Here is a 12,345-nt window from a genome sequence, read left to right as displayed (position 1 = left end):
ACGCAAAATAAAGATAAACTGTTGGGTCCAACTAAAAGTTTAGAAGTTCTGAAGTGGAAAAACAGTGAATACCACAGAATAGCTAGGGCAGGGAGGCAGCCTGGGCCCTCCCACAACAATGCCCGGACGACTGAGTCTCAGAGAGTCACAGAAAGGCCCCTCCATGCAGTCAGATCAGGCCTCTGGCCTTTGGGTAAGGCTGTACCCAACTAACAAAGAAAGACAGCTTTATCTGTCTTTCAAAGAGTTCCAGCAAACCTCTGAAGTCAATGTTAGGATGTTCCTGGCTAGGTGACATTGGGAAAAACCTTCCTGTGATTTGCCCCAATTCCCTCCCCTCAGCTTCAATCCTCGGTGCAGGCAAAGAACATCTGCTCATGGCCAGCAGCTCGCATCAGGTGCCTTGCTCATTCACAGCCTAAAAAACGGAGGCGAGGGGCAGGGAAAATTGTAGTTCATTCTTTATTTTGAAATCTTAATCAATGAATTAATGCCATCATTACACATTTTCTAAGACAGAAGACAAAAAATTACAACAAACTTGGCGTTCTCTGGGAGTTGTGGTTTACCAGGCCCATTGACACCATTCAGTTCCTTAGAAGAAGCTTGTCTCCCTTTGCATTAATTATCTTACATGGAAAAGATTCTGTTACTTTCATTTATCCTCCTGGGAAAAGTGGATTATATGCGAAATCATTAGATGACCCTTCTCATGGTACTTCTGGGTTCCATTTTACCTTTACAGGTTTATAATTACACTTTGTATTCTAGGTTTGAATGTGTCCTAACTTTACAAAAGTCAGTGAACACTGTTAATCTCTTTTAAAAAGGTACTAGAAATAGTACATCCGGGTTTTCATTTTTCTCCTGGACCTAATTCTTCTGCCTCTGTACATTTTAGCAAGCAAAACTTTAAAGCATTTTGCCTCTTGGACTACTGCTTTTTTTCTGCATAAGGAATAGTAGCTACAAAGCCAAAGGGACCTTCTTTACATGGATCTTGCTTTGTCTTTACCCTGACAGAGGAGTGAATTAAAGATGCATTCAGCTATTGCATCAACTGGATGCTAAGAAGAGAAGATAATCCGTTACGTGATGTGCCCTCTTCTGTGCCCCAGAAACTGCTTCATACCTTTACCATCCCTCTCCTCTTTCAATCCCAGCTTCTGAAAAAAGAACTCATCCTGCACTAGGTCCTTAATCCCACGAGAAGCTTCCACAACTCCCTGTCGCTTCTCTTACAATATCAAAGGTGCTCATGCCTTGAACCTTCAAAAAATTCTTCAATCGCTTGCAGATGATTTTTAAACTAGGACACACAGTTGGCTTTAGTGGACTGTAAAGAACTGATGTAAAGGTGAAATGTTAAAAAAATAAAAAATAAAACAGCCAGAAAAACAAACCTTTACCCTGCCATGTGTGAAAGTGTAGATGAGCTAGAATGAGAGTCCCCAGCTTAATGAAAACTGCCGAGGGTGGCAACAGTCCTGCTTGCCTGTGTTTCAGGGGTGGGCAAGATAAGGGATAGTGAAGATAGGGGAGTGACTAAGAGCATATCACATACAAGTTCATGTAGATAATAACTTTCATGATATTGGCAAATAAGTAGCTGGACATTACACAATAATACTTTACCTTTCTGGTTCTAAAGCATTATCTTTTATGGTAGTTACAAGGTCAGCCACATATTATCAGTATCTATATACATATTACAACACATTTGACAGAGGAGCTGATCTCAGGGTAAGATGCTTTCCTAGCATGTATAAAAAAAATCAAAATGAATTAACGTAAAGGAAGTAAAGGCTAAATGTAAAAATAAAATAGGGCAGGGATCAGCACACTTTTTCTGTGAAGGGTCAGTAAACAGGTTAGGCTTTGCAGGCTCTCCATCTCCGTCACAACTTCACTCTGCCATTGTAGCATGAAAGCAGTCAAAGACAATATGTAAATACATGGGCATGGCTGTGTTCCAGTACAAATTTATTTACAAAAACAGGCAGCAGGAAGGATTGGCACACAAGCCATAGTTTGTCAAGCCCTGAAAATAAGGAAACCTCCCAAATAAGCAGAAGCACTTTAGTACTCTCCATAGAACCCTCATTTACCCGTAGGTTACAGGGTTACATACAAGCTGTGTTTAACCTTAGAATATAAGCTCTGTGAGGGCAGAAACACTGCTGTGTTCACAACTGTATTCCTAGTACTCAGTTCCCAGAGAATTGGCATAGTTGGCACAAGTACGGACTCACAATAAAGACAGGTTGAATGAATTAACTAATGAATGAACAACTCATGGAGCTTCAAAAGGCAATCCTGACCATAGGTGATTTTTCTGTACTACCATGTCCACCCTCACTGCCATCCTGTCACGCCCCACTTCTTTGCAAACTGGACAACTGTATTGGGACTACGGTACCAAAATTATGACTCCTTCTAAAAACTTTTACACTTATTTAGGAAAAAATTTGCTTTTCAACAGCTAAGATAACATGAAGGCATGTATATCTTACATTTTTCTCCCTCACCTTTGTCTTAGTTAAATCATTCTCTAGTAAATTCTCCTTTAAAGCAAAGGCAATGTCCAAGAGGGCAAAACCATTAATAACCATCTTCGGGGAACCACAAGTTCAAGCAGCTAGTAACTTTCATGATATTGCCAAACATGTAGCTGGGCATTACACAGCAGTACTTTACCTTTCTGGTTCTCAGGCATCATCTTTTGTGGTAGTCACAAGGGCAGTTACATGTTATCAATACTTTATCACAGGTCATGCTTCACCTATAGAAAGGTAAAAAAATAACTCACACTGATCTCTCCTAAAAAAAATGTGTGGTTCTCATAAGCTCTGGGCCATTGTTGTACATTTATCAAGTGGCTACTAAGGGTTCTTGACATGGTGGGAAAAACACCAAATGAAAAGTCAGGCACCATTTTGGCCCTTTCATTTCAAAAAAAGTGAGTGAGGATGACAATCATTTGCTAGGAACTACAAGTTCACACAGATAGTTACTTTCATGATATTGTCAAATACAGTTGGACATCACACTACAATACTTTATCATTTGGTTCGGAGGCATTATTTTTTATACAGCCATGATTAGCTTATTTAAAGATAAAATATAACTGAATGCTAATTAATATAGATTTGAATGCTAAATTCATTAGGACCTATGTTCAAAGCCTAATGTTGAAGAAACTTCAGACAATAGAGTTATAATTTTTTTTTCTGTAAAGGACCTTAATGATTATTCAACATCCTCACTTTACAGATGAGATCCAGAGACCCAACTAAGAAGAACAGAATCCTTGTTATCTTCTGAGTAGCTTTTTTTTTCCTTTTTTTTTTTATTTGAGACGGAGTCTCGCTCTGTTGCCCAGACTGGAGTGCAGGGGCACGATCTTGGCTCACTGCAAGCTCCGCCTCCCAGGTTCACGCCATTCTCCTGCCTCTGCCTCCCGAGTAGCTGGGACTACAGGCGCCCGTCACCACACCTGGCTAATTTTTTGTATTTTTAGTAGAGACAGGGTTTCACAGTGTTAGCCAGGATGGTCTTGATCTCCTGACCTTGTGATCTGCCCACCTCGGCCTCCCAACGTGCTGGGATTACAGGCACGAGCCACCTCGCCCCGCCCCAAGTAGCATATTTTTTAAATGTGTGAATATAATACATGTTTTCTAGCCAACTAAAGATGTATCAAATGTTCCCCACGTTCCCCTTAGTAAAAAGCATATGAATATTTTGCTAATTCTGAGCCCACATAGTTTTAAAGAAAAGGGGGAGCAGATCTTTGAAGATGCGCTATCCTCAGACTCAAAGATGACTTCACATGTCAACATATGCTGGATTTGATTTCAGCCTGCTCAAGTGAGTGCCACGACAAGACACTCTTCCTACCCAGGAAGACTTTCAAAGCACAGTGAGTCAGGTACTTAATGTGCAAGGATAGTTGTTTCCTTGGAAGAAAATCAGGAATAGAAGCCTACTGTTTGGGTTGAGCGTTTCCCTAAAACCTGTTGAGTAGTAGTTTTTCCTAATATTGGACAGCACTTCACTAGGAGCAGACAGATTGAATGAGGATGCCCACAACAACCTTGGTACTATCTTGACATAGACCTGAACTGCTGCTTTTACTTCTTTGGTTGCAATCAAAGGCATCTCTGATTTTCTTTCTGCCACAACATTTCTCTTACTGCCACAACATTTCCTTAGCATTTTAATGCAATTCACCCCAGAAAATGATCTGTTTCACTAAATTCTTTTTACTAGGTAATTTTCTAGAACACATGTGTTTTTATGAGGAAGTTAAAACTGTATTTCAAAGGTAAGCACAACCACAAACTAAGATACAATTATACTATAATCCCAAAACATGTGTATAAGTCATCTGGCACACACCTCTGTTTGCACATTCTCCCTGTCAACCACGTCAGCCATAAACACTGAGGTCCACAGATAGGAGATTTCTAATACTCTAAACATAGGCCCTTCTCAGAAAGTGACAGTTATCAAAGACCACAGGTGAAAGACTCAACAGTTAAGTGAGATACTATTCACAGGCTTTCAGATCAACATACAGAGGGGTCATTAGACCCAGAATTCTCCCAAGGAACCACCAGGCAAATATACACACTCACACAGATCCTACAAGCAGAAAAATGCATTGTATCAGGGCAAACATCAATAGACGGGTTAGGGACCACTCCAGCTCTGCAAGATCCCACAAAATGAAACCGAGGAGACTGCTGCAAGAGCAGTAGTACAAAAAAAAAAAAAAAAAATTTAAGCAGTAGTGTTCCTGGCAAGGTTCAGATGGAAAAACAGCAACAGATCCCAGAAGCAGAGCTGCAGCCAGGAATAACCTAAGCTCAAGCCATTTTAAGTAAGGGCAGGATAATACTTACTAAGGATTCACTGCATGGTTACCCTGGTTCTCTAGGCCTCCAGGCTGAGTGTTCAGGAATTGGACTCTGTTAAGTTACTGTCAAGGGACAAGCAGATCTTTATCAGGTATATGCTAGTTATGGGTAGGCACTATAGACCATCTTCACACCATAACTCAGGGGTGAAACTGCGGGGAAGCATTTTCCCTATTTTGCACGTGAGATTAATACTAGGAGATTTACAGAAGGCCACACAACTAATAAGTGGAGTCAGGCCCTTGTCCCAATTCTGCCGTACTTCAAAGCCCATGATACCACATTACCATGCATAAAATATGGCTCCGGCCCTAAAGAGGCTTAAACTAACCTAAACCAATCAGAGATCAATACAGCCAGTATAATGAAGGGCTAACAAGCAAGTATCCTGAGAAACAGAAAGAGAAAATATTGTAAGAGAAGTAGACAGGTAGGAGTCACACAGGAGAGTGAAGAGAAGGGAGGGGGTTTCTAGGGAAAGCACTATGAGCAGTGGCACTGCGGTGGGAAGGAGCCTGGCACCACTAGCAGGACAGCAAGAAAACCAGACTGCTTAGAGTGCAAAGATGCATGCTGAAATGAAAAGAGAATTTTAGACAGGAAGGGCGAGGCTGATTATGATAGGCCTTGAGAAGTCAGGCATAATATTTTAGACTTGAGATAGTACATAATGGAGAGAAACTGAAGGTTGCACATCCAGAATAGACATGATGAAGTGGTCATTTTAAAGATTAGACAGGCAAGAGAACACTAAAAAGACCAGAGGGAAGCTTCTCATTCATTTATTCAGCAAACATTTAATGAGAGCTTACTAAGAGTCAGGCTTGGGAGGCTGTTGCAGTACTGCAGGAGAGGAAGAGTGAGGACTAGATTAGAATATAGAAGGAGGGATCTATATAAAACATATTTCAAAGGTCTTGATGACTCATTGATACAGAGGATGAAGGAAACGAAGGAAAAGATGGTTAAAGATAATTCCAACGTTTCAAGATTAACGTAATTTCCACTGTACTAGGAATCTCAAAAAGCAATGAGAGTAACAAACAATAAAGTATAAAAAGGGCTCTGATGATATTGAACAGTCAATAAATAAAACTCCTAAATGGCTTGTTTGACATCCTAGTAGTTCATTTACACTTAGTCTGTGGAGAAGAAACTTCAGTGAAAAGACCTTTTTTTTGTGATTAAATGCTGAGTTCCCTTGGCAAGGACAGCAGAGGTCTGCCTAATCAGACAGGCTCCATCAACCCTCCAGCAACCCCCTCCACCATCTGAACCTAGATTGGTTTCATTAGGAAATGTGGCGGCCTCGCCGCTGCCTGGCCGCCAGTTTTGACTTTGGAGAAGGGGACAAGGCAAAGTGGAAAGGGAGAAATAAAAAGTGGGCAGGGTCATTCAGAGAATGGGGAATGGTACCGGATATCACTTTAAATAAAGGATCCCAGGACTGCTTTCCTTTCTATACTTACTTCCTAGTGTTTTACAAGTCCTGATCTCAAGTAGATAGGAAAGCCTTAAAGAGTCTTTACCAAATTGTAGCGCATTGTTCAGAAACTATTTTAAATGTGCATATTTATGCATATATTAACTCCCAGCACAGTTCAGCATATGATTGAGACACAAATTCTTCTTAATAATTTATATGTTGACTACAGAAATTTAAAGCTCATTTAAACTTTATATTTGGCAATGGTGCCATTCACTATTGAAGCACACCCTGAAACCCCACTCACTGGGAAATGTGAGAAACGAAAACTGTAACTATCAAACTTCTGTTACTACAAAGAGTTCTCCCGGTTTTAAAAAAAAAAAAAAAAAAAAACCACAAGCGCCAATACCTTAGAGAAATCCAGTCCCGCTTGTAAAATTCAGTATGGAAATCCCTCAGCCTAGCCCAGCTCCAGCAAAAGCAGGTCTTATTTAGTTATAAGTGGAAAGGAATACTCTTCTCTGCAGAATGATGCATTAGCTACCTTACATATAAGTCCTTAATGTTAGTGTCAAAGTCAAACTTTAAAAGGTTAACATTACAAAAGAATCAGTTGTTCTGAAAAATCCTTCAATATCCTTCTCATAACAGCTACTCAGATTAATAAGAAAGAAATCAGAGCAGAAAGAAATCCAGTAAAAAAAATGGTTGCAAAATAAGTACGCGAGGATTTTTGCTCAGACCCCTTGTGGGACAGCCAAGGGCCTAGTCAGGGAAATTCCAAGAGCAAGTCCTCAACGTGCCCTGCAACGAGGCTTCAAATGGGCTAGGGTCTTCCCTCTCTCTAAGACTAAAAGATAAACACCCATCAAAATCCTCTAGGCTCCGAGTTTTCATACCAGGAAGGAGAGACCCATATGATCGCGGAAAGAAACTATAACCCATTAGCCTCTTCCTGCGCCTCCGATCCGTCACGGGGCCACCGGCCAGGGGTCTCCCCGCCGCCCCAGCCCAGCAGCTACTAAAGTGACAGGTCGCCCGGCATAAGCCCCCAAATCCCGGAGCCCCACTTACTGGCGCCGCGAACTCAGGCGGGGGCCCGCCCCTGCGGTGAGCGCAGCTCCTCGACGAGCGGGGCACAGCCGCCAGCTCCGGAGCTGGAAATGGGGACAATCCCTGCTAAGACCGGCCGAGGGCTGCGTGCAGGGACGCCCGCGAGGTCCGCCGAGTCGCACGGGCCGCACCGCGCATGGTAGTGCAGCAGGAACCCGGCCGTTTTCCAGCCTCCGGCAGGAAAACAAACAAAAGGCTGGGTGGCTTCTACTGGGGACGACCGGCTGCTTTCCCTGGGAAAAGTTACCCTGCAGCTCCCCTCGCTGGCCCTGCGCGTCCCTGCACCGCGTCCCGTTCGCCCCGGCTCGCCCGGCCGAGCCGCGCGGCGCAGCTGTGGGCCAAGGGCGGCACAGAGCCCAGGGACCCCTAACGCCTGCTGACCACAAGGCCATCTCTGACTCCAAACGAACGCCTCGTTGCAGATCGGCTCGATCAACCATCAAGACTTAGAAATATGGAGGCTGTCGATGGACGTTCTGAGCACATTTAATGAAAGGTAATCGTTGTGAAAACATTTTTCTTATTTGAAAAAACGTAGCTGAGGTGGCACGACATTAATGCCACCTAATTAAGTAATCAATGCCACTGAATTGGATTCAAAGTGGTTAAACAGCAAATTTCATGTTACCTTTATAGAAAAATAAAATGAAAACCCAATTGATTGTTAGCATTCCTTTGAACTCTTAACAGTTTTATGTTGTTAGCAAGTAGTTGTAAAGACTAGACTCTTATCCAGATGGGAAACTGACTTTAGTCAGATATCCTCTACACAACATGTAATTTTATAACATGTAATTTTATAACAAATTCATTTATGTCATAAGTGATATGGTAGATATTACCTAAAATCATCTTTATGAGGCTACAGGGCTTTGAATAAAGAAGTTGCTTCCAGGTCCCTGATTTTTAAATTTACATAATTGTTCTAAGCCAACAGTTGTTCAACATTAGCGGGAAGCATCAGAACCACCTGGAGGACTTGTTAAAACAAGTATCCGGGCTGCACTCTCAGATTCTGGTGCTAATGTTGCTGGGTCACACTGCCATAAGCAACACAAATTTAACCAATAAAGCAGTAACTCTTTAACACTTCGTGGACTGTTCTCTGAGTTTACAATTCCCAGCTGATCATCATATCAGTTTTTTCTCACTATTTTTATTTTTTAATTCTACAGACTGAAGATTGTTTTTTACTGAAAAAATCTATACCAAGGCCTGAATCCCTCTCTCCTCTTGATCTTGTGGAAGAAGCATGCAAGATACAAGATAGTCAAGCTTCTTTAGATTTCCTCTCCCAAATGGAAAAAGGTCATCTGGTCACTTGACGTATGTATAACATTGATATCCACCTTTGTGCTTACCTATTTAACAGCCAGCCCATATGGCAAATGAAAACTGAAAATCATTATCAGTGAAAAGATAGAGAGACATGACAAGGAATCTAACAAGTCATATACTACGGCCATGAAAAGCAATTTCTAAAGTAAAATGATCAGTTTTAGTCAAATTGTACAAGCAGGTCTACCTGGCAAACAGAGGTCTACCTTTTAGCAAGAGTCCGCTAGGCTAGTAAGTAGCTTAGATCAGTAGTTTTGGCCTCAGGAAATTATAATCCTGTAAATATAATATGAGAATATAACCTTGTAATGAGGTCTAGTGTATACTGTGGAATTGACTGAAAATAGAAAATTAGTAGCTATGAAGCATAATAGTGTTTTAATGCTTAATTTATCTTTACAAATATTATTTTATTAAGCTTTAACTACTTGCTAGAATAAAAGAAACCATCTGTGTAATTGACCAGGCTATTTTAAACTAGCACTCAACATTTTAAATGAAACAGATTTGTTCTGAAACTATTTCAATACTTCATTCTCAGTTTGTAAAAGAATCACATTTATCATTTTATTCTATTGTAAATCTTTAGATTTAACCTTTCCCCCCAATTTAAATTTCAAAGTCTAAATTTAAGGAGTTCTTTGGGAGGAAATTTATCCCTAAAAAGATTTAAGCCCTAGAGTCTCCTTTAAAAATTTAAATTTTTGGCTTCTTTTAAACACTAAGGCATCTTTTATAGGTACCTGATTTACCGTGCAAATAAAAACACACGTATCCGAAGGGTGGATTCCAATATTAAAACATGGCAGGCCGGGCGCGGTGGCTCACGCCTGTAATCCCAGCACTTTGGGAGGCCGAGGCTGGTGGATCACGAGACCAGGAGTTCGAGACCAGCCTCACCAACATGGTGAAACCCCGTCTCTACTAAAAATACAAAAATTAGCTGGGCTTGGTGGCGTGCGCTGTAATCCCAGTTACTAAGGAGGCTGAAGCAAGAGAATCCCTTGAACCCGGGAGGCGGAGGTTACAGTGAGCCGAGATGGCGCCACTGCAATCCAGCCTGGGCGACAGGGACACTCCGTTCCAAACAAAACAAAACATGGCATTTGGACTACCTTATTGTAGCTCGTTCTCCCTCCCCTTCACTCTCTCTCTCTCTCCCCTCTCCCCCAGCACTTTCACCTCCATTTCTGTGCCAAAGATGTACTACAATTTTTTTTTTTTTAGACGGAGTCTCACTCTGTCGCCCACGCTGTAGTGCCGTGGCGCGAACACTGCCACCTCCGCCTCCCGGGTTCAAGCGATTCTCCTGCCTCAGCCTCCTGAGTAACTGGGATTACAGGCGCGTGCCACCACGACCGGCTAAGTTTTGTATTTTTAGTAGAGACGGGGGTTTCACCATGTTGGTGAGGCTGATCTCGAACTCTTGATCTCGTGATCTACCCGCCTCGGTCTCCCAAAGTACTGGGATTACAGGCGTGAGCCTCCGCGCCCAGCCGATGTACCGCATTTTTAATCTCTCCAGAATAGAATGGATTAGAAATTTAAACTCTGTAAACTCGTTGAATGTTTGGAAGCCTATTAGTTCCTGGCACCAGTAAAAACTTTAAAAACTCAGTATATGTTTGCTAAATGAAGGTAATATGAAGACTGTCAGTTTTCACAGGCAAACCCGTAGTTAAAAAATTTAAATTGTGTAAAAACAAAGTATCACCTGATAAACAAGTACATTCACTTGAGAAGAAATAAGGTAGTTTGGGCTTTAAGAGGTGGGGCGGAGGACCAAGTGTAAGTTCCGGTGCTCAAACCTGAGAGGCCGACTACAAATCCCAGAGTGCCTCGCGGGCGCCGTCTCCACGGCACTTGGGTTTCAGGGCCATGGAGTCGCAAGCCCTTCTCTCACTGCATTATGGGATCTGTAGTGAGACGTGCCTTGCGTTAGCTCTTTCCTCCTGCTGGGCACCAAAGCGCGTCTTTTCCTCAACCTCCAGTCTGTCTGTGCTCTCAAAAACTTTAGTCGTTATAACAACTGTGACTGTTGAGAAGTTTGTTTTCCCGCATTCCTGGCGCGGGACTCTAGCCAGAAGCTCCGAGGACTTTGTTGCGACTGTCCCAAGCGTCCAGTTCGATGCTTCTCAGGGCGGCTTGCCTTACGGGCCCACCCCTAAATTTGGGTTGTAAACATTTTTGAGGTAGTGCTTGTTCAAGTTCGCTTAAGTGTTCACTTAGCCCAACAAGCGGGTTGAGCTTGAGGTTCGGCACCCGGGCAGCCTCACCCAGCGTCAGGCGCGCGCCTACAGTAGGTCCGCGACCCCTAGCCTACCACGAGGCAGCCCGCGGGGCTGGGTGGCCGGGCAGCGCACACGGGCAGCACCGACACTGCGCATGCTCGGCGCGTCGGCGCAGGTTTGCGCAGCTGAGGGGGCAGCACCGCAGCGGCGTCCGGGGTCTCCAGTAGAGCTGACGCTCCGGTGTTCGCATAATCCCCTGCTTCGGCTGGCAACGGGCGTCCCTCCACTCCCCGAGTCCCCGGCCGCCGCCGCCACCCCAGCGCGCCCCGATCTGGCCCCCTGCCCCGCGAAGATGGCTGCCGTACGCCGGGCCCGCAATTATTGCCGCTGCCTGGTGCGCTTCTCCGACCGAGAACTCTGCTAAGCTCTGCTGCAGAGACAGGCAGGAGTAGACACCCAGACACCCAGCACCCCTCCTCCGGGGGGCGGTGCAGTGGGGGCACGGAGAGCCCCTCGAGCGCAGCAGGCCGCCCCGCCAGCATGGTAACCTGGCCAGGGGGCTCGAGGGTGGACGCCGCGGGGCGGGAGCGCGGTGTGCAGGAGGGGCCGGGCCTAGGGCTGGGGGTCGGCGGGGACTCTGGGAGGAGTGGGAGCTTCACGGCCACCACCCGTTAGAAGGCCCTGGCCTGACAGGGAGTGCGTCGGGGGGCGGGGGTTGCCAACCCTGGCTTCTCCCCAGGGTTCCTTCCTGCTGAGCCTCCCCAACCCCCGCCGGGCTCGATGTGAGGAGGAGGGTTTGCAGGACAGCCGGGGAAAATGGCCCTTCTCGGCTCGCTGAGTATGTTGAACCAGTCTCGGTCCTCTCGAGGGATTTTATCAGAAGCATTGAGCATAGATTGAGGTGAGCTGTCACAGCGCCTGAATTCGGAAGGGAGCTCTGGTAAGCGGAGACACTTGTTGATTGTCCTTCTGCCGAAAAGCCAGGCCCACCGACAGGCCGTGCCGGCACCTTGAAGAGCCCTGGGTGGAGGACGCATTTACCCCGCGAGGCGTCAGTTCCCTGGGTAGTATGTTGGCAGGTGGTCCTGGCGGTGTGGGGTTGGAGGGTTCGTCTCTGCGGCGTCGGTGCGGTGCAAATGGAGAGACTGAGCTAAGTTGCAGAGTTTGACAGCGCAGATTCCATGGGACTGTTCCCTACTGGAATACGTATTCTCTGCCCTATGCCTTCCTTTGGTTTAGAATAAATTGTTCATCTGAGAAACTAATCTCTGACTGGGGCTTAAAGAATCAGGGATGAAATAATTCCAAACGA

At 44.6% G+C, this 12,345-nt stretch overlaps 3 protein-coding genes across 4 annotated transcripts in view; 1 reads left to right on the top strand and 2 right to left on the bottom strand.

Moving 5' to 3' along the window:
• The window catches only part of ICK (intestinal cell (MAK-like) kinase), a 64,301-nt gene extending 56,643 nt beyond the window's left edge, over positions 1-7,658 (bottom strand). Inside the window, exons 1-2 of one of the 2 annotated variants that reach the window (XM_011981299.1) lie at positions 7,426-7,632; positions 6,761-6,872 (exon numbers count right to left, since the gene is read on the bottom strand). The gene's annotated coding sequence lies outside the window, so the exon portion shown is untranslated. Of the gene's footprint in view, positions 1-6,760; positions 6,873-7,425 lie in introns of both variants that reach the window. The other variant, XM_011981298.1, reaches the window with a different exon arrangement.
• A 2,826-nt stretch (positions 7,659-10,484) lies between these two features.
• On the bottom strand, positions 10,485-12,165 carry LOC105540600. The gene has a single exon (XM_011981296.1). The coding sequence runs from the start codon at positions 11,573-11,575 to the stop codon at positions 11,117-11,119; it is 459 nt and encodes a 152-aa protein (XP_011836686.1). The 5' UTR covers positions 11,576-12,165; the 3' UTR covers positions 10,485-11,116.
• The window catches only part of FBXO9 (F-box protein 9), a 33,516-nt gene continuing 32,285 nt past the window's right edge, over positions 11,115-12,345 (top strand). Inside the window, exon 1 of the mRNA XM_011981297.1 lies at positions 11,115-11,576. Within this exon, the coding sequence (XP_011836687.1) occupies positions 11,574-11,576 (3 nt within the window). The 5' untranslated portion in view covers positions 11,115-11,573. The remainder of the gene's footprint in view (positions 11,577-12,345) is intronic.

Source organism: Mandrillus leucophaeus, unplaced genomic scaffold (assembly GCF_000951045.1).
Source record: "Mandrillus leucophaeus isolate KB7577 unplaced genomic scaffold, Mleu.le_1.0 Scaffold223, whole genome shotgun sequence".
In the NCBI taxonomy this organism is placed as follows: Eukaryota; Metazoa; Chordata; class Mammalia; order Primates; family Cercopithecidae; genus Mandrillus; species Mandrillus leucophaeus.
The sequence above is the reverse complement of the archived record's forward strand: the minus strand, read 5'-3'. Positions and strand labels throughout refer to the sequence as shown.

What these genes read in the sequence shown, in the direction of transcription:
- LOC105540600 (XM_011981296.1), bottom strand. Translation starts at nt 11,575, where the DNA reads ATGCTGGCGGGGCGGCCTGCTGCGCTCGAGGGGCTCTCCGTGCCCCCA.